The sequence below is a fragment of the Cervus elaphus genome, chromosome 9 (genome assembly GCF_910594005.1).
Source record: "Cervus elaphus chromosome 9, mCerEla1.1, whole genome shotgun sequence".
Taxonomy (NCBI): domain Eukaryota; kingdom Metazoa; phylum Chordata; class Mammalia; order Artiodactyla; family Cervidae; genus Cervus; species Cervus elaphus.
This window is the reverse complement of record NC_057823.1, coordinates 6,902,657-6,921,697: the sequence shown is the minus strand read 5'-3', so window position 1 is coordinate 6,921,697 and position 19,041 is coordinate 6,902,657. Positions and strand designations below refer to the sequence as shown.

Below are 19,041 nucleotides of genomic sequence, written 5' to 3'. Positions count from 1 at the left end.
CTAGGGAAGAGAGCTGGTACCACCAGAAGGTTCTGTGCCCCTCTCTGGAGATACAAAACCCTGAGGGAACGTTGAGTGAGCATTGTGATGTGTTTACAGCAATGGGGGGGGGGGGGTGGTGGTGGTGGTGGCAGAAGTTGGGGTGCAGAGCACACACTAGGTCTTCCATAAATGATGAGGTCTGGGGGAGGCTGGGGCTCAAAATAAGAGTCTGGCTCACAAGATCTAGGGTCCTCAGCCTCTTGGAAGAGGAGGTCATCAGTGTTTGGTGCAGGAGGGCTGCCTGGGGGGAGTGGGGCGCCCCAGGGAGGGCTGGTGAGGTCCCAGCCACCCCAGCAGAGTACGGAGGCCCCAAGAGGAGTGGGTAGGTTGGGGGGACAGGAGAGAGATGACAGGAGGCTGCCGGCATGTTCCACAACACATGTCTTTTGTCTGCCAGGCAGGCCCCTGGACGAAGGCCCAGGTAATGACCTGCTTTGTGCTCTCCACAACATGCAAGATACCGAGGGAAGGCTGCCCCAGCAATCCCACCTATGCCTCTTGATTGGGGGACCCATCACAGCAGCTGGAGGATAGTACAGGAGAGTGTTCAAGTAGCACAGGAGTGGAGCGATGGGGGGCGGGGGGTGGCTCGGGTCGGCAGGCCACTGTGAGTTCCCAAGTAGGGGGCCACAGTAAGGCCCGAGCCTGGAGAATGTGGAGAGGAACGACAATAGGCCCCCTCTCCCTTCTGATCAGCTTAAGGAGGCTTCCCAGAGGTGGGGCTCCCCTGTGTCACCTGGATCCCGCTTAGGTGGCACCCCAGGGCAGCACTGTTCCCTGCCCAGCTTTGGCTGCTTGCTCCACCCGTGCTACTAGATGCCTTCTCCATTTGATCTTGACTCTTGCTTCTCCAGGTCGCTCCACGACCGCGCACAGGACAGCGTGGGTCCCTGCGGTCACCGGGGCTGGGGCTGGAGAGGGGAGCTGGCATCCAGAACGCCGCCCCGGGACCACAGAGCCCGCCTGGGACTCAGTCTCTGCATCTGCCAAATGGGCTTGAGAACTCACCCCCAGGCAGATTACCGACAGGCGCGCGCAGGCGCAGCCGGACTCTGCCGGGGCTGGGCGCGCTGGGGACGCGGGGGGCGCGCGCAAGCGCAGCGGTGAGCGAGGCGTCCTCCTTGGGCCCCGCGCCTACCCAAGGTCCTGTCCCTACCTCCCGCACAGAGTCTGCGCGTGCGCACCGCAAAGGAAGAGTGGGTGGGACCGCGGGGGGGACTGCCCCGTTCCCCAGCGTCCCCCGCGGCAGCAGGCACTGACGTGGCCGCCGTCAGAGCCGCCATCTTGTGGGAGCGAAACCAACGCCTGCCTCCGAGCAGCATCTGCGCCGCGGCCTCCGAGGGTGAGGCTGGGCTGGGGCCGAGGCGGGGGCGGGGGCCGAGTTGAGGCCCGGCGCGAGGCTGAGCCGGGGCGGTGAGGGCCGAGACAGGGGCCGAGGTGAGGCCAGGCCGGGTGAGGGGCGAGGTGAGAGCCGACGTGAGGCCGGGCCGGGGGCCGAGGCGAGGAGGAGTCGAGCCGGAGAACCAAGGCCCGGCGGGCCCAGGGTCGAATAGAGGCCGGGGGTTGCGGCGAGACTAGGCCAGGCTGGGGGTTCAGGCTGGGCTGGGGACCGAGGCGGGGCGGGGCAGGGTGGGTGCAGAATGCGGGGCCAGGGGTCTAGGCTGGGATGGGGGTCTAGTCGGGGCCGAGCTGGGGCGGGGGCTGAGTCGGGGCCGGGGAGGGGGTCTGTCTGGCCACCCTCTTACCAAGCCCCCCAGAGTGGCCGGGGCGGGCTCCCGGAAGTCCGGCCCGCAACGCGGGCTCTCAAGGAAGCCCCGCTTTTGCTCCGCCTCCAAGGCCTCCTGTCTCGGGGTCGCAAAGACCAGGAAACTGAGGCCCGCAGCCCGGGACACGGCCAAGGTCACACGATGGCCAGGGTTTGAGCCCAGTTCCTGTTTATTCTGAGGACAGAGCCGGCGAGGCCGGGCGGAGCCCCGGGTTCCTAGGCGCGTGCTGTTGCGCTTGGGTCTGAGTAGGAGCGCCTATGGCCAAGGAAGCCCTCGATGGACGCGCCTATGGCTTTGTAGGGCCCCTTTGTCCAAGATTGCTGCAACCCCGGGATTGCTTCCTGGGTGCCTTTGACATGGATTAGAATGCACTTCCGAGCTGGTGAATCTTTAACCTACCTATAGAACGCGACCTGGCCGGAGTTGAGGCAGCCTCCCTAGCAGAGCGTCCTAACGCTCTCCAGTCCAAGCAGTTACGGACGGTAAAACAGTAGCTTTGTTAATAAGGCTTGGCAATTAATTTCAGAGTACTTAAAATATTAGCTAACCAGTTGAGCACTTTTCAGCGCTCAACAGAACACCAAGTTGCTGTTTCTAGCGAAATTGCACAAGAAATCACTGGCAGGAGACGGGCAATTCAAACGCTTTGGGTGGCCCCGGAAGTCACTGTTGAGAACTATGTAGTTGTAGTCGTAACTGATGTAGTTGGTGTTGGAGTGGTCAGCTCTTGTTCTTGTTTCAGAACTAGTGGTCAGCGTTTTTTTTTTTTCCCCCCTGCTGGCTGTTTGCATGGTTGCTCCTGCGTTTTTGGCAGAGTGTCTGAAGGAGTGTGAGATGCCATGGCGTGTGCTATGTCCTTGGGAGTTTTCAGAAACCATCCTGAGTAGCCAAAACTGGAAGAACTTTGGGTGCATGGTGTTGCTGAGTCCAAAATTATGAGTAATTGAGTGTATGTGTTTATCACAAATATGGCCACTCTGTTACAGTGTGCTATCTTCCTCCCATAAAGGTTTTCTCTAGTCAATGGGTAGAATGTAATGTGTCCCTTCACTGGGAATGTCCTGTTGAAAACAAATCCTTGTCACTTGGTCATTAGAAATCTGTTTCCTGTGATGGCTAACTTCAGATACAAGTATTCAAAATTGCTACTTCAGAAAGGTTTAAAATAGTTGGTTTGGATGATAGCTGACTCACATACTGTCTGCTCATCATTGTAAGAAAGTTAGAAAGCAAAAACTGGTTCTGTGCTTCTTACAGTTCTGGTTTTTTAAATTGTGCGGTTCAGCTATTTGCTTTGCCTCTTGCGCAATGTGAAGGGGACGTTCAGACCTGCTAAGCCACCTTTTCCAAAGACCACGAGAGGCTTGAAACTACAACAAGGTACACCTTGAGTTTTCTGTTGACTTTAGTAAAATTTAGTATGGACCCTCGAGTTGCTCTCCATGGTCAAATGGCCTTAGGAATAAACCTAACAAAGTGGGGAAAACCCTTGTGCAAGTTCATAAATAGTATATTAACTTGGTTTGAGAGAGTTGAATCAATTTTCTTTAAGTTCTTCAAATTGAATGTTGCCTTGATACATGAATTTAAGTCTGCTCTTGATCACAGGTCAGGCTCACCGAGCATTTCTGTAGCCCTTCTGAGCATTGTGATCCCTTACCGAGCTGCTGTTCAAACCCATCTAGCCTGTGCTTCCTGTACCACTTATGACTATCTCTGTGCACAGCATTCCATAGTCTCCCCTTGACCTTCCAACCTTTGTAGGATTAGGAGAATGAAGTAAAATGCACATCTGTCAGAGGTTGGAAAAGAAACATGAAAAATTCCTTTCAGTTGGGATCTTAAAATTAGGTAAGAACTTAATCTCTTTTGTGATCCGTCTGCTCCTCATTGATGTGGATGGTATTAGAAATGTCCTCCTAGCACCATCCGAAGTGGTCTTTTGGAAATGTTTTTGACCGAACAGTGGGTTGGGTGTAATGCTTCCTACTGTCAAGTAAAGGAGGGCTTGGGAATGTGTGAGTATGAGAAAGGGTGGTTGGTTAATTTCAGAGTGTGAGCCAAGGTGAGGGGAGTACTTCATCCTTACCCTTTTGTGATTGTTAAAAATTCTTTAACATACAGCACCTGTTACAGCTGTATAGCTGTAACACTATTCTGGAAGGTACTTCAGCATTCTTAGATGGATCAGATGGCCTGATTAGCTAGAAAAAATGTGGCAGAGTTTAACACAAACACATCAAATGCTCCTTATTTGTAGGAGAATCTGTTAGGCCCTCACCCAGTTCTTTCACTTAAGCTTCCTTATATGAGTGGGAAGAAATAGTGAAGCTATCTGTTGCAGGAACTAACCTCAATATTCCTAACAAACCCGTGTTTCCTGATTTTTTGCGTATGTTGGAAACTGAGCTGGGCAGCCTTTCATCGGCAAATAGGAAGGGAAGAATAGGACTTCTCACTGACTAAAAGAGACAGAAAACATCCAAGGCAGACAGATTTTTACATACATAGCACTTGGGAGTGATTCTCTTCAGGAGGCAAACATTTTTACACACCTGAGGCGACAGAGGTGACTGTTAGTATGCAGCATAAATTAAGAGTCCCAGTTATGATCCATGCACAGTTTCAGAAGTAAAAAATATATAGAGTATATTTTAGAAACATGTTTAATGAGAATGTTTAATGAGAATTTAGTAAGTTTTTGTCCTCTAAAAGATGCTAGCAAGTTAGTAGAATTTGTCTCCAAAGAGCAAGTCATGTGTAAAATAGCCAGCATCTTTCAGTTTGTATTGTACATCAAATTATTTTTGCAGTGCTCTTATGTGGGTGCTAAACAGAAAGTTGAGTGGTGCTAGGTCTCTTGAGGCCCTGGAAATTTTTTAACATGAAGTTTTAAGTATCCTGTCAGTTTGACATAGGGACAAATGACCAAGAAAACAATTTCAAGATTCTGTCTAAACTCATATGTGCAAAGTAGGAATAAAGGCAAAGTTAGATGTGCCAGCATTTTGAGCACAGGTTTCAGAATAAAGGGTATCTTTAAAAATTGCTATGAAGAGTAGATTTTCCTGTGGAGTTTTCTATCATCTGTAAATGAGCATGCAGTTCCTAACTCATTGAATCTTGTCAATTCTGGTGATGTAACTTTGCTTAAAATAATTATAGTTTTTAACATTTCTCTTCTATCAAAGTGATACGAGGTCTTGCAAATTCCTGAGATCAGTGCAGATGTATTCTTAGTCACTAGTTGCAGGTACCCGAGGGCAGGTTTAGGAAGCAGATTGTGTGCACACCCTTTTTGTGGCATTGAACATTCCTCAGATGCACACGTTTGCCCTGAGTAGTTAACTGTATCTCATATTTCCTCCTCACCGGAATGTCAAAGAAATGTTCGGATTCCACCACACTCATGTATACTTTTAAACCAGTGTGAAATTCATCATTGACTTGATAGTTTGTTTTTTTTTTCTGACAAACTAATTTTTTAGAAAAACGTGTGTGATTAATCTTTATATTTTTTAATCCTTAAAGCCCTTAAATATTCTTTTATGATTCTTTTCTCCTCTCCTTGTCTGAATCTCTTGGGTGCCCAGGGAGGTGGCCAGTGGAGAAAGACAAGTAGAGATAGGGAGGTGAGTGAGGGAAGGTGGGTGAGGGCTGGGTGGAAGGTGGAGGGCTGTGGCAGTGAGTGGAATGGGAAAGCAGGCCCACGGGACCCGAAGGAGGAGTGGGCACTGAGTGTAGCTAGTCAGGCCTGCCAGGAGGACCGGGAGGAGTGCCACGTGAGCAGAGGTGTTAAGGAGGGGCTCCTGTGGGTCTTTGGAAGAAACGGGGGAAAACAGCCGCAGAGGCCCTGAGCTGGGAGTGCACTTAGTGGTTTTGGAGACTTGCTAGGAGCAGAGGAGGGGAGGGTGGCCTGCTGGTGTGTGCCAATGGTCCTTGAAGGGGAAGCCCCACAGAAAGGGTATTTTGGAAATGTGTGGGATGATTTTGGGCTCTGTCAAAGATGGGAGGCAATACTGATATTTAGAAGCAAGAATGCATTCTGCATGACTTTCATGTAGGTGGAAAGGCTGTTTATATCTTAAACCTAATTCTTTCTATGTACAGAGTCAACTTGTGTGTGTATGGTTTTAATTGAAGGTGCTCAGGTGTATTCGACTCCTTGCGACCCCATGAACCTCTGTCCATGGGATTTTTCAGGCAAGAATACTGGGTTGGGTTGCCATGCCCTTCTCCAGGGGAATCTTCCCAACCCAGGGATTGAACCTGGGTCTCCTGCATTGCAGGCAGATTCTTTTATCATCTGAGCCACCAGGGAAGCCCTTGGTTTTAATAGATGTTCTGAATTCTCCAAGAATAAAACTACTTTGTAAATTAAGGGTGATTGTATTTGGTTCTTTGCAGAATCGTACCAAGAGTTGGTATCTGTTTCCAGGTAGGGGAAGAAAAAAAAACTTGGTGGACACACCAGGCCTTGAGTGTCAGAGATGCTGGCTGCATTTGTGACAGTCTTCATTAGGTGGTTCTCTGACTGCCTCCCTTGAACTTGTGGTCATGACCAGTATTGAAGGTCACATTTTATCATATGACACTGTCTTTCATTTCCCAGTTACATTTTAGTTGGGGCAGCATGGGTTTTTTGCAGTCCAGTGAGTATGTTGGTTATATTGTCTCCTAGCTTCCTTCTGAATGGTAGAGGTGATGCTGTGAAATGCATGGGAGTGTTGGCTCTGATCTTTTTAAGGAACCTGAATTTGGTCTGATCTTTCCTAATAGTCCCCTCTTGCTGGCATCTGAAACACCTTGTGGAGTGACAGCTACAGGCTTTGGGAATGCCAGAGGGCGGGAGATACGGTGACCAGGACCAGGCACAGGCAGACAGTGATGGGGAAGCACCCTTGGAAAAAAGAGATGGTGGGACTTGCCAGTAAACAGACTAGGGGGGAGAAGGACAGAGTGGGATTGTGGGTATCTCTGAGGTTCGGATCTGAGGAACTGGGAGGAAGTTGCACAGGATTGAAGTGGGAAAGAGAGGGTCCTTTTATATTTGAGGATGAGATTTTGATGGGAGATCCATGCATTGAGGGGGAAATAGGAGATAAGTCTGGAGATGAAAGGAAGGTTCAGCTGGAGTCCCATATAGGGGGTTGCATTCCTCTGGGAGTGAATGGCTGGACAGGGCAGTGCTGGTGAGTGAAAGCACAAGACACTGAGTCTTGCACTGGTGGGACCTCTGGTCACATGAGAGGGGTGCCACGGAGTGCTGGGAGGTTTTAAGCAGAGGATGGCAGGAGCAGGTATATGAATGAAATTTTCCTGAGTCCAGGGCTGCCCCCAGTTTAAAATGTGAGCAGGATAGGAAGAGGCCAACTGAGAGGGTTGCTGTGGCTGTTGAGGCCAGGGAGAAGTTCACCCAATCACATCGGCCTCCCAGGCAAGACCAGCAAGGGTGTCCTGAGTGCTCCGGGCTGGTGCAGCATCTCTGGGTGCTTCTAAGAAGGGCCTCAGGGAGGCGGGTCTGGCAGGGGGCGTCAGAGGTACAGGATCTAACAGACTGGACCATTGCTGCTCTTCCCTGTTTTCTGTCCTCTGGGAAGCCCATCGCTCAGAAAAAGAGGTAGGGCTGCGATCTTTTTTACATTTTGCTTTCAAAATGAAAGTTCTCTGCAGGCAAAAATCAAGTTTTGGAGATTGATTTAATCATTTTCGTTCAGTCGCTCAGTCGTGTCCAACTCTTTGTGACTCCGTTAATCATTTTAGTCATTCACAAAGTTTTCTTGCTCTGAAAAAGCCTGGGGGTGGGGACACCTGCCACTCTGAGAACTTTGAGGAAGAACTGGGCACTTTGACAAGCTAATAGTTGGTTGCACTTCCCTTTTTCTTCAAGGGTGTGGAGAGGGTCTCGGCAACACTGGCTTCCCCAGAGCCCTACCTTCGTGCCTGGAGAGGGTCCTGTGTCTGCACTGTAGGTCCAGGTGGCCTTTTTGAGAAGACAGCAGAACAGAAACCACAGAGGCTTCAGCACATTTGGGTGATTACATAATTAGAGTAGAGTGACGAAAGCAAATTAATGTGATTTATTTCACAACAGGATCCTGAATTGCCATCTCTTTCTCATTCTCACTTCTAAAACTAAAACACAGGATTGTGCTGTTTGACAGATGTGCCTGCTTTTTCTGTGAGGATCATGGGGACTGAGACTTCAGCAGCTGGAGATGTGTGTGCATGCGTTTGTGTGCATGCGTGTGTGCCCTCACGTGCACATGCTAAAGCTTTGGGCCCCAGTGTAACTATGGGTCAGTCTTCTGACATTTGACATGAGAGGCCCAAAGGCCTCTAAAAACTAGTTTACCGTTGAGGTGAGGTTGGGAGGGTAAGCATGTCACTGTCCACTTGGGTTTCACCATCTGTCAGTTGGTTTCAGTGAGCATTGCGCTTTTGTGTGCCCAAAGCTGTGCTCCTCACACAGCTGCTCCTTAACGTGAGTGTGGTGACCGTTCACCCCACTGTGTGTTGAGGGTGCACTGAAAAACATAAAAAGGAAAGGACTTTTTCTTGTGAAAGGCAGCATCTGAACTTGCCTTCAGAGGTTGAGTGAAGGGCCCGGTGGGCATGACGTGGAGAATCAGTATGAAGAGGCGACTGGGAGCACAGCTAAGGTCTGAACAAAGGATTGCTGATGTGCAGAATTAGTAAGGAGTTAGTGGTAGGGCACTTCTCAGGGTGTCTAGGTGGTTTAGGGGAAGATCCCCTGGAGGAGGGCATGGCAGCCCACTCCAGTATCCTTACCTGGAGAATCCATAGATGGAGGAGCCTGGCAGGCCACAGTCCATGGGGTCGCGGAGAGTCAGACACGACTGAAGTGACTGAGCACAGCACAGGTGGTTTAGAGTTGCCTGTAGTTTTCATATCCTGCTTTGCGTTTTGGTCATAAGTTGCTTTGTTTCCTCCATTTTCTGTTAATTTGTTATACATCTTTTTTTTAAATATTTATTTAGCTGTGTGAGCTCATGGGCTCTTTCGTTGTTGTGCACAGGCTTAGTTGCCCTGAGCATGTGATACCTTAATTCCCTGACTAGAGTTTGAACACATGTCTCCTGCATTGGAAGACCGATTCTTAATGACTGGACCACCAAAGGAAGACCCTGTTGCACATTTTAATGTTGTGAGGTTGATGCAAATTTGTGTTTTGGGTCTTGTGATTTTTTTCCCTCCCAGTAACAACTTCTTCAGATGTAAGTGTGTTTGGAATCAGGGTGTATGTGCCCTGACTCCCAGAATAGGAGTACTTGTTAGGGTCCGTAGTGCCGGCTGCTTCATAGTGGAGGGCCCAGGTGCCCACCACCGGTCTGCAGGACCTGCAAGCCGTCCCATCCCGCGGACAGCGTACTCAGATGGTCCTGCATAGCTGCCGGGCACTAGGAATGTAGGTTTACCCTGGAAGGCCTCTGTTTGCGGCCAGGACAAATGCACAGAGCTGTGAGAGAGTTCTTGATGGGGTATCTGAGCGAAGCCTCTACTTGTAGGTATCATCCACTCCTTGTTTCACCCCAGTTGAAGGCCATGTGACGTTTCTGTTCAGAGGTCCTATGTGGATGTTGTTTTCATTTGGGCTAGATCATCTGGTTATTTGGTCTCATATGTAGATTTCAGATCGATGTAAGTGTCTTTGGTAATGGATTTTGAGGATAGTTATGTTTTTTTTTAAAAAGTAGTAAAATAAAACTTAAAGACGATGAATGAGAAGGAACTGCAAAACCTAAATATGTTCATCAGTTAATGCTTTGACTTTTGCAGTTACTGAAAAGTAGGGTTAATTGCAGTTACGCTGTTTGAATATTTGCCTTGTGGGTTTAGTGTGCTTGTTCCACTAGACACTGGACAGTGACTGTTGAGTGTTCAAGTTAGTGTAGACCAAGAGCCATATTCATGAAGGAAACTTGTTTCTTGTTGTCATTTTAAGAATTTCAACTTGAATCTTAAGCTGGCAGAGAGGGATGTAAATTGAATTTCACTGGTCTAAGAATCAGACCTGACCAGAAATCCCCTCCTTCAGCTTTGGGAGGCAGCTTGCAGGGCACCTGGAGACCAGCTCTCCAGTGTCTCTGTACTAGCCTTTGGGTTTCTGGCACTCATCCTTCTTTAGGGGCGGGAATTGTGGGTAACTGCTGCATAGAGACCAGATCTAGTGTCTAACTGATTGATTCCTGCAAAACATCCTGAAAGTTCAATCATGAAAAACAAAAATCAGTCTCTCATGGGAACTCACCTTTAGATGCAGATGAGAATTACACTGTTCTAGAATGTTTTTCCATGTTCTTTCATTTATTCTTTTTCTTTGTATTGAAAGTTCAGAGTCAAGGTAGGTGAAATGGGTGAAAGTGGTCGAAAGATACAAACTTGTAGTTACAAGACAGATAAACCCTGGAATGTAAGGTACAGTATGCTGACTGTAATTCACCATACTGTATTGTATATTTGAAAGTTGTTAAGAGAGGAAATCTTAAAAGTTCTCATCACAAAGAAAAAAGGGTGACTCTATGAGGTGACAAAAGTTAAACTCTGTGTGATCATTTCATAATAAATACACAGATCATTATTTTGTACACCTGAGAATAATACAGTTCAGTCAACTTAATTATATCATTTGAGGGTCTCAGTGTGACTATTTTTCCTTCTGAACATGTTGATCCTTAGCTTTGTCACAGTTGTGTTAGGCCTGTAAGGCATATCTGTCTATCATTAGTATTGGCATGTTCAGTTTTCTTACACTAATTTTTATAAAATAGTGACAATATGTGGTGGTCTACTCAGTTGCAGAAAAATGTTAGCGCTACAGAAGTGGAATGCTGGACTAGCAGAGTAGTGCCTTAAGGCTTTATTTAGTTGATGTGCTGGAACCCCAAGTTGATGTACAAACATCAGTTTGTAGCAGATGGTGATATGTGATCATATCGCTTATGAAAGTAGGGGACCTTCCCCTTTAGTGTTAAATCCTACATGTCAGAGATGAATTAGGCTTTTGAGTGGCTGATAATCTAAGCACATTCACTCTGCTAAAAGAATAAATGGAACAGTTAAAATGTTTTATAATTATGTCAATTCCTCGGGAAGATCTTCACTTTGTTAATTTTTCTCAAATTAGATATTAAAACTGACATTATGAACTGTTGAGCTGTACAGTTTACTATATGTAACTTATGTAACCTAATAAACTTCCAAAAAAAAAAAAAGTAAAATGAGAAAAAGCTCTGATGTCACCTAGCTTGTTCATTTGAGTAGGGGAGACCCATATGATCTCTTATTTACAGAAGGACCACAGCAGCTTGTCTCCATCTGAAGCACAGAATAGAAAACACATGGTTTTTAAAAAAAAATTTTTTTTTTGCCTTCCTGGGTCACACTTTCATTTCCCAAGCCATGCTCTAGGTTAGTGATTTATTCTTAAATGTCAACCCACTCCAGTACTCTTGCCTGGAAAATCCCGTAGGCTACAGTCCATGGGGTCCATGGGGTCACGAAGAGTCGGACACGACTGAGCGACTTCACTTTCACTTTCCACTTTCATGCATTGGAGAAGGAAATGGCAACCCACTCTAGTGTTCTTAGGAACGGAGAAGCCAGGTGGGCTGCCATCTATGGGGTCGCACAGAGTTGGACACGACTGAAGCGACTTAGCAGCAGTGATTCTCAATAGTTTGGGTCATCTTGATATCCATTGTTACAGAGATTCTGTTAAATAAACCAGCTCCTAGCCATTTCAGAAAATTGACAGATTTTCCTTCTGCAGAAATAAGCTGCACAACTCTGTAGGGGAGGGTTTCCTTGCTCATCCCGAATCCTCTGAGACTTGTTAGGAGATGCAGTGGGCACAGGTAGAGGTCGTGGAGATATATATTTCTCTTTAACAGCTATAAACCAGTTACTCTGGATTCATTTACTGGCATGGAACAGGTGTAAACTTACAGCTACATTTTTTCCCTCCCTCTCCTGGCTTTCTGGGGTGGCATCTTGTTTGGCCTTGGCCTGCATCCTAGTAGATCTTCGCAGACAGGAATGTAGCCAGCCAGTTGTGTCCTGTTCTTCGCTATAATGTTGAACCACCACCCAGTCTTGTTTCTGGTCCTAACCAGGAAAAGGGAAAAAATGTTCTTAAGGGGCTGCATCTGCTCAGTGCCTTCTGTCTCAGGAAAGAGATGATCTTTTGTTACTCTTTTTATGAGCCAGCGCAAAGGTGCAAACTCAGGCAGGTGCAGAGAAGTGCTCTTCTGAGAAAGTCAATGTCTTCACTGCTTACAAATATGATCATTACCATGAACCTGAAAAACAGGTTTTGGGCTGAGTGCAAAGGATCCTGGTGGAGGAAAGGGTGAAATAGGCTTAGGCTGGATGTCCTGAAGGTTAGAACCTGTATGGAGAGGCCACAGAACAACTCTTGTGGTCGCTGTTGAACCTTTCCACTGCGACACATGCTGTGTTAGATTAGGAGCTGACAGGGCCCCTGGACCAGGTGCAGGGCGGATGTAGCTAGGTGGGTTGTACGGTGGGAGAAACCAGGTGCTGTGTGCTCGGTCACTTCAGTCTGTCTGACTCTTTGCCCCTCTATGGACTGTAGCCCACCAGACTCCTCCATCCATGGGATTCTCCAGGCAAGAATATTGGAGTGGGTTGCCATGCCCTCGTCCAGGGCATCTTCCTGACCCAGGGATCAAACCCGCATCTTGCAGGCAGATTCTTTACCATTAAGCCACCAGGGAAGCCCAGAGTTCCTGCTCATCCCCATCTAGGTTTAGCCACCAAATATATGGCCCACTTTCCCTCTGGGGCTGCGGGAGTTGGGTAAGTTGAAAAACCGTGGAGGGAAGGGACCAGATTGATCATTAGGGCTCAGCCGACCAGGGCCAAGGCAGGCCAGGGAGCGTGAGTGGGCAGACGTGCTGGGCTGGGTGGGGGGCAGAGGAGGCCCTGGCCGGCTGTGGCTGTGGCTGGCCGTGTCTTTGGGCTGCCGTGCGGGTGTGGGCGTGCTGCTGGGCCCAGCTTACCTGGGACGTGCCGTCAGTGCCGTGTAGGGGTTGGCAAAGTGCAGAAAACGGTTTCACTCCTTAGTGCCCAGGTTTTTGTGTCCGTGTGTATGAACTTAATGCTAAAACAAATGTAAACAGCAGTCTTCCAGCCTGCTTCCCAGGGATAGCCCCTTTATGCCTTACTGTTCTGAATAGGGTGCTAATACTGTCTCTCAGTATGTCAGCTTTGGACACTGATGGTTGGCCCTTGAGACCACAAGTTCTGTCCTTGGCTTCCCGGTACCCAGGAGTGCCAGTCAGAGTATCATGACTAAATAAATATTATTCACTGCTGAGTCAAGTGGTGACTGGCTTATTATGTTTTCCCTCAGGAAATCTTAAAATGACTTCTTTTCATTTTCATCTTTGGGTGTTTTCCTGGATGTTTGTCATTATTTTTTCCCAATTTCCTTAGAATTGCCGAGCCCCGTGTTTAAACCACACAGGTAAAGTGCTCCTCTTTTCCTGGAGCTCTCCTCCTTCCTGGGCCGGCTGCTGCTCAGGCCTTCCTCTGCGTCCCCTCTGTCACCTTAGGCGGGGATGGAGGTGTTGGCCTTGCCTGTGGCAACCTGGAGACAGGTGTGTGTGAGACTTTGCACTTGTGACCTCCTTGTCCTGCCCTTTCACCGACTCCATGCTTCGGTTGACACAGAACTACAGATGGAAAGCAGTGTTTGTGTCTTTCTTTGCAGGGAACAGTTTTAGGTTCACCACATAATTGAGGGAATTGTTTACTTTGTTTTTAATTGTTTACTTTGTTTTTAAATTATCTTCTGTCTTGCTTCTCTCCAAATTCTTTGTTTCAGTCAGTTCCACTGGGGGCTTCTTAGAGGGAGATGGGGCGTGGATGTTTGGGGGCCTCCAGGTGTGAGAGTTAAGTCCCGGCCTTGAGGCCTCCGTGTCTCATGTGCAGGTCTGTGGGGGCACTGTGCCTCCCAGCATGCCATATTCCTCTGTTTCCAGAGCACTGTGCCGTCCTCTGACTGGAGCACAGAGTCAGGACCCCTGGTTCAGTTGCTCCAAAAAGGTCCCCTGGCTCTCCTGCAGGACTGAGGATGAGTGCTTGGTCAGGGTCAGACCCCACCAGAATTGTACCCCCTTCTCTCTGTCCTTTTAGTCAATCATCACTTATACTTTATTGGTAGTGACTTCAGGAATAAGCTGAGATAAATATGCGTTCAGTTCATTCTGTTTTCCATAATTTTTTTTTGAGATTTAATGTAAGGTTTGTTGAACATAATAATAATGCACTATAGGTAAGTGATATGAGAAATATCAGAAGAGCAAACATATTGTAATATTTACACTTACTGAAGCAACATGATGTACACCTTAAATGTACACACTCCACAAACAGAAATGGTGGTAGAACAACTACTTATACATTTGCAAAAGCATAAAGTTTGACTCCTGCTGCTAAGTCACATCAGTCGTGTCCGACTCTGTGAGACCCCATAGACAGCAGCCCACCAGGCTCCTGCCCTTGGGATTCTCCAGGCAAGAAAACTGGAGTGGGTTGCCATTTCCTTCTCCTGTTTTCCATAATTTATCATCCTCTATATTTAGGAAAAGTGGTTGTCTGCCAAAAAGGAAATACCGTAGTAAAGATGTTTTTAAATTTAATTTTATTAATAGGTAATATTATTCAAAAGCAAGCAGAATTGTAAAATGTTGAAAGCGCCCCGAAGCCTGCTAGAAGGGGCCCCGCTGGCCGCCCCTAAGACCACTGGAACACCTGGGTCACAGTGGGGCGGTGGTCCTGGCCCACTGAGTAGTGGGGAGTCCTGGGCTCACACTGTGTCAGTAGGCGGGGAAGAGGGCGGTGGTTCCTTGGGTAGAAGGCTAACCAAAGCTGGAGGAATGACTCCATAGGAAACCACCATTTGACAGTCCTCATGGCAGTCATTCAGCCAGGAAATGTCAGAATACTGAAACTAAAGGGTGGGAGTTGGGTGAGGAACAGAACATGTATGTAGTCCCCAAATGCTCACTGATGACTAAGGCAGAAAGGAACTTACGATGGAGACCCGGCCTGTCATCAGAGGTGACGTGTGGTGGTGGGGATCTGGGGCACACCCCCTAGGCGGAATGGAGAGGGGAGTGCCTGTGGCAGGCCCATTTCTGCGTTCTCCATGGGCCTGGCCTCTCAGCCAAGCAGTGTCCATCCAAAGTTCAAACACTGGGGAGCTCATAGTTACTTCTGGGGGGTTAGGTATGCAGGGCAAGGTCCTTCCCAACCTTGACAATAGCTTCCACCAGCACCCTCGCAGTGATCAGGTGTGAGCATCTCCCATCAGCTTAGAACAAACTCTTTGTGGTTCATTTGGTTTTCTGTCAACATTCACACAGAATCTGCCCAGTTGAAGGCTGCTCAGCTCTCCACAGATTGACTTCACTTTAGGTGCTAAGTCCAGATTCATAAGCATTTGAGAAAGTGACTGTTTTTTCCTAAAGCCTTGTTTGGAAACAAAACAGTTGAAGGATAAATGTACTGAGTGTGGAGAGGCCATATCTGGGCACCTTTGGTGCCCTGTGGGTCTTACAGTATAGGAGATCCCCTCCTCTGTGATCACTTCTCCCTTCCTGCAGGTCTGGGTATTGGGGCCTGGGCTCTGACCTTGGGTCCAGTCCGCTCAGTGACTGCTCCCAGTCTGCTCTGCTGAGTGAGGAAAGGCCGGGGAGCCCAGACACAGCACACGTTCTTCTGCACGCTTGTGGCTGCACCACACAGGCCTTCTCTCTGGAGCAGCGCTGACCACAGGTCTCAGGAAAGTGTTCCCTAACATGGCCATGCTGTGGGCTCAGCCTTGGACTGAATGCCCTGGTATGCGCCCCTTGAGCCCCGGTGTTCTCACTCACCCAGTCTGCCTGCAGGGTGTGCTGAGCTTCAGCTTGTTAGGAAGGGTTGGCTCTTGGTCTCAGCCAGGCCCTCCTAGGTTCTCGGGTATTAGTTGTCTTACCATGGAACTCTGTTTCATTGAGACTTGGAGCAGTTGGGAGACATGGTAGCGCCTTGAAGTGATTGTTTCTGGCCCCTTGAAGAACTCAGATTATGGAGAATCTAGCATTCATTTGAAAGCCACACTTACTGCGCCCCAAAGTGGCAAGTTGAAGGACTTTAGAGGTAAGTTGCCCTAAGGCCTTGGGTGTAAGTTCCTCAGATAATGGTAGCAACTGCTTCAAATTCCAGTCAGCCTTGTTCTAAGATTCCCATATGCTGCCTTGTAAGAGTGATTTAGAGGCTCAAGAGGTAGATGTGCAGGACTGTTTTCTTTTGGATAGGAACCAGACTTTCATCAGCTTGTGCCTTGTGATATAGGAGGAGCTGCGTCAGCCTGGCTGTGGGTGAGTGGTCTCCGAGCTGTTCCTGCTTGCCTGGCCCTGGGCAGCACAGAAAAAAACCCCAGGACTCCTTGTTCCTGCAGGTTTCTCTGGCCAGTGTTGCTCCCACCGGTCTGCAGCATGGGGAATATCTTTGCAAACCTCTTCAAGGGCCTTTTTGGCAAAAAAGAAATGCGCATTCTCATGGTGGGCCTAGATGCTGCAGGAAAGACCACCATCCTGTACAAACTGAAGCTGGGTGAAATTGTGACCACCATTCCCACTATCGGTGAGGACGCTGGGCCTTGGGAGGCTGGGAGGTGGCGGTGCCTCTGGGGATAGGCTCACCCAGGTCTCCTCCAGGCTTCAACGTGGAGACTGTGGAGTACAAGAACATCAGCTTCACTGTGTGGGACGTGGGCGGCCAGGACAAGATCCGGCCTCTGTGGCGCCACTACTTTCAAAACACACAAGGTAAGAGTGAGCTACCCCATTACACCCCTTAGGAGTGGGGGTCGGGGTGTCTTGAGCGCCTGTGCTCACGCTTACTGTCCCCTCTGCAGGTCTCATCTTTGTGGTTGACAGCAATGACAGAGAGCGTGTGAATGAGGCCCGCGAGGAGCTCATGAGGATGTTGGCAGAAGACGAGCTCAGGGACGCCGTTCTGCTCGTGTTTGCTAACAAACAGGTACGTGTGACTGAGCTACCCAGTGTGCTGGTGGGGGGTGCATGTCAGGCAGCCAGCCTCCCAGGGCTGGAGGTCTGAACGGGGGCGGGGGGTGGTCACAGAGCAGATGGAAAGGGTTCCACGCAGCCCCCTGACCCACGCCTGCTGTGCTGCGCCCCCCCCAGGACCTCCCCAATGCCATGAACGCGGCCGAGATCACGGACAAGCTGGGCCTGCACTCTCTGCGCCACAGGAACTGGTACATTCAGGCCACCTGTGCCACCAGCGGGGACGGGCTGTACGAGGGACTGGACTGGCTGTCCAATCAGCTCCGGAACCAGAAATGAGCTGCAGTCCTCCCCCCCTCACTCCCTCCTCCCACCCTCGCTTTACTCTCATGTGGCAAACGTGCCCCTGTGGTGTGAGTGCCAGAAGCTGTCTCCATGGCCGGTCACAGTGTGCTTCACCATGCTGTAAATGTGCAGACGCAGCCTGCAGCTGGGTTTTTATTTAATGTAAATAGTTTTTGTTTCCAATGAGGCAGTTTCTGGTACTCCTATGCAATATTACTCAGCTTTTTTTATTGTAAAAAGAAAATCAACCCACTGTTTAGTACTGAGAAGGGATTTTAGGCACACGGGTCATCCAGGAGTTGTGTGTCAGACGAGCCCAATACTCCTCCTCTGGGCTTTAGATCTGTGTTGAGATCCATTTTGGTGGTTGGTTTTTAACCCAAACTCAGTGCATTTTTTAAAATAGTTACAAATACAAAATAAGGAGAACACTTGAACACACAGAAGGGAGAAATGTGCCTAATGTAGGTTCTGCGGTAACGGCCTGAGTCCAGTCCACCGGTGGTCTGTTTCCCGTTGGGAACATGAAACGGGGCAGAACCAGCCATGATATCCGTTCTGCATGGTCACAATAGGGTCCCTGTGATTTGCTGTCTCGGGTCATCCCACACCCCATAGCGTTTGTGCTTGTATTTGTGCATACATGGCCGCCCAGGAGATGGGGTGGAGGCTGCAGCCGCCGTTCTCAGACCCCTTGGAAGAACCCCGGCCTTTTCTCGGGTCAGCATGGGCACTTTGGTTGGAACGCCCTGGCTGGAGCGGGAGTCCTGCAGTCCCCTTGCTTGCCTGCTCCGGGCTCTCTGGGGTCTCACCAGCAGGAGTGCGGGTGGTCATCCTTGAGCCCCAGCCCCTCAGAGCCCCTGTCTACATGTGCTTTCACTCCCTCAGCCTGCAAGGGTCAGATTTGCCATTGAAAATGATAACCTCTACTTTTTTCTTTTGTATTTTGATAAACACTGAAGAAGCTGGAGCTGTTAAACTTTATCTTGGGGAAAACCTCAGAACTGGTTTATTTGGTGTCGTGGAACCTCTTACTGCTTTCAATACACAATTAGTAATCAACTGTTTTGTATACTTGTTTTCAGTTTTCATTTCGACAAACAAGCACTGTAATTACAGCTATTAGAATAAAATCTCTTAACTATTTCATGGCTCTCCTGTGTTTGGGTGCCCCTGACAGCCTGCCCTCTGGGAGCTGGGCAAGGACAGCCACTTTCTCCTCACTTGGTGAGGGCTGCATTGCTCTGCCTTGCCCATTCTCTCGCTCTGCCCATCCCTTCCCTACCCACACCCCTACCTGCACTTTGCAGTGGTCGGGTGTAGGTCTCAGTGCCCTTGTGGTAACCACGTCATTGGTCTCAGTGCTGGCAGTCCAGCCCCCTGGCCCCAGGCTTGGCAGTGCCCAGTCAGGAGAGGGACAGCAGGGTCACCATATAGGGTATTCCCCAGGGGCCAGGGCCAAGGGTGGTATGGAAGAAACCCCCCCTTCCTAACATCCACTCTCTCTGGTACCCGCAGGCCATACAGCTTTTCCTCTGGAGGGGCAGGACAATCTCCAGTGTTGCTGCCACAGTAATGGACACATGCCTGGCTGGGTGATTTGTGTGTCTGTGCCATAGACCCCCTCCCACTTTTGCAGGGGTCGCCCCTCTGACCTGGAGCCCTTCTTGGCACCCTTGTTTTCCCCACTGGGGCGGCCTTTGGCAGGCCAAAGTCCAGGTGGCCTTCCCCCAGGAGACAGGCCCTGCCCTAGATAGTGATCTCTAACAGGTTGATAACCAGTGCCAAGTGCCTTTAAGAGAGTTGCTTTCAGTTCTCATTTCTTT

The 19,041-nt window shown here is 49.1% G+C and overlaps 1 protein-coding gene across 3 annotated transcripts; it reads left to right on the top strand.

Annotated features, from left to right (window-relative positions):
* Positions 1 to 1,228: 1,228 nt before the first annotated feature.
* Positions 1,229 to 18,361, top strand: ARF1 (ADP ribosylation factor 1). Of its 3 annotated transcripts, XM_043910773.1 has the most exons (6): positions 1,367 to 1,384; positions 3,066 to 3,188; positions 16,300 to 16,484; positions 16,559 to 16,669; positions 16,759 to 16,883; positions 17,048 to 18,361. In XM_043910773.1, the coding sequence occupies exons 3-6, from the start codon at positions 16,337 to 16,339 to the stop codon at positions 17,207 to 17,209; spliced, it is 546 nt and encodes a 181-aa protein (XP_043766708.1). In that variant the 5' UTR covers positions 1,367 to 1,384; positions 3,066 to 3,188; positions 16,300 to 16,336; the 3' UTR covers positions 17,210 to 18,361. The 3 variants fall into 3 exon arrangements, with proteins under 3 accessions (XP_043766707.1, XP_043766708.1, XP_043766709.1); XM_043910772.1 differs by lacking the exon at positions 3,066 to 3,188 and having other exon boundaries at positions 1,229 to 1,384; XM_043910774.1 differs by lacking the exon at positions 3,066 to 3,188 and having other exon boundaries at positions 1,377 to 1,479.
* Positions 18,362 to 19,041: the final 680 nt, after the last annotated feature.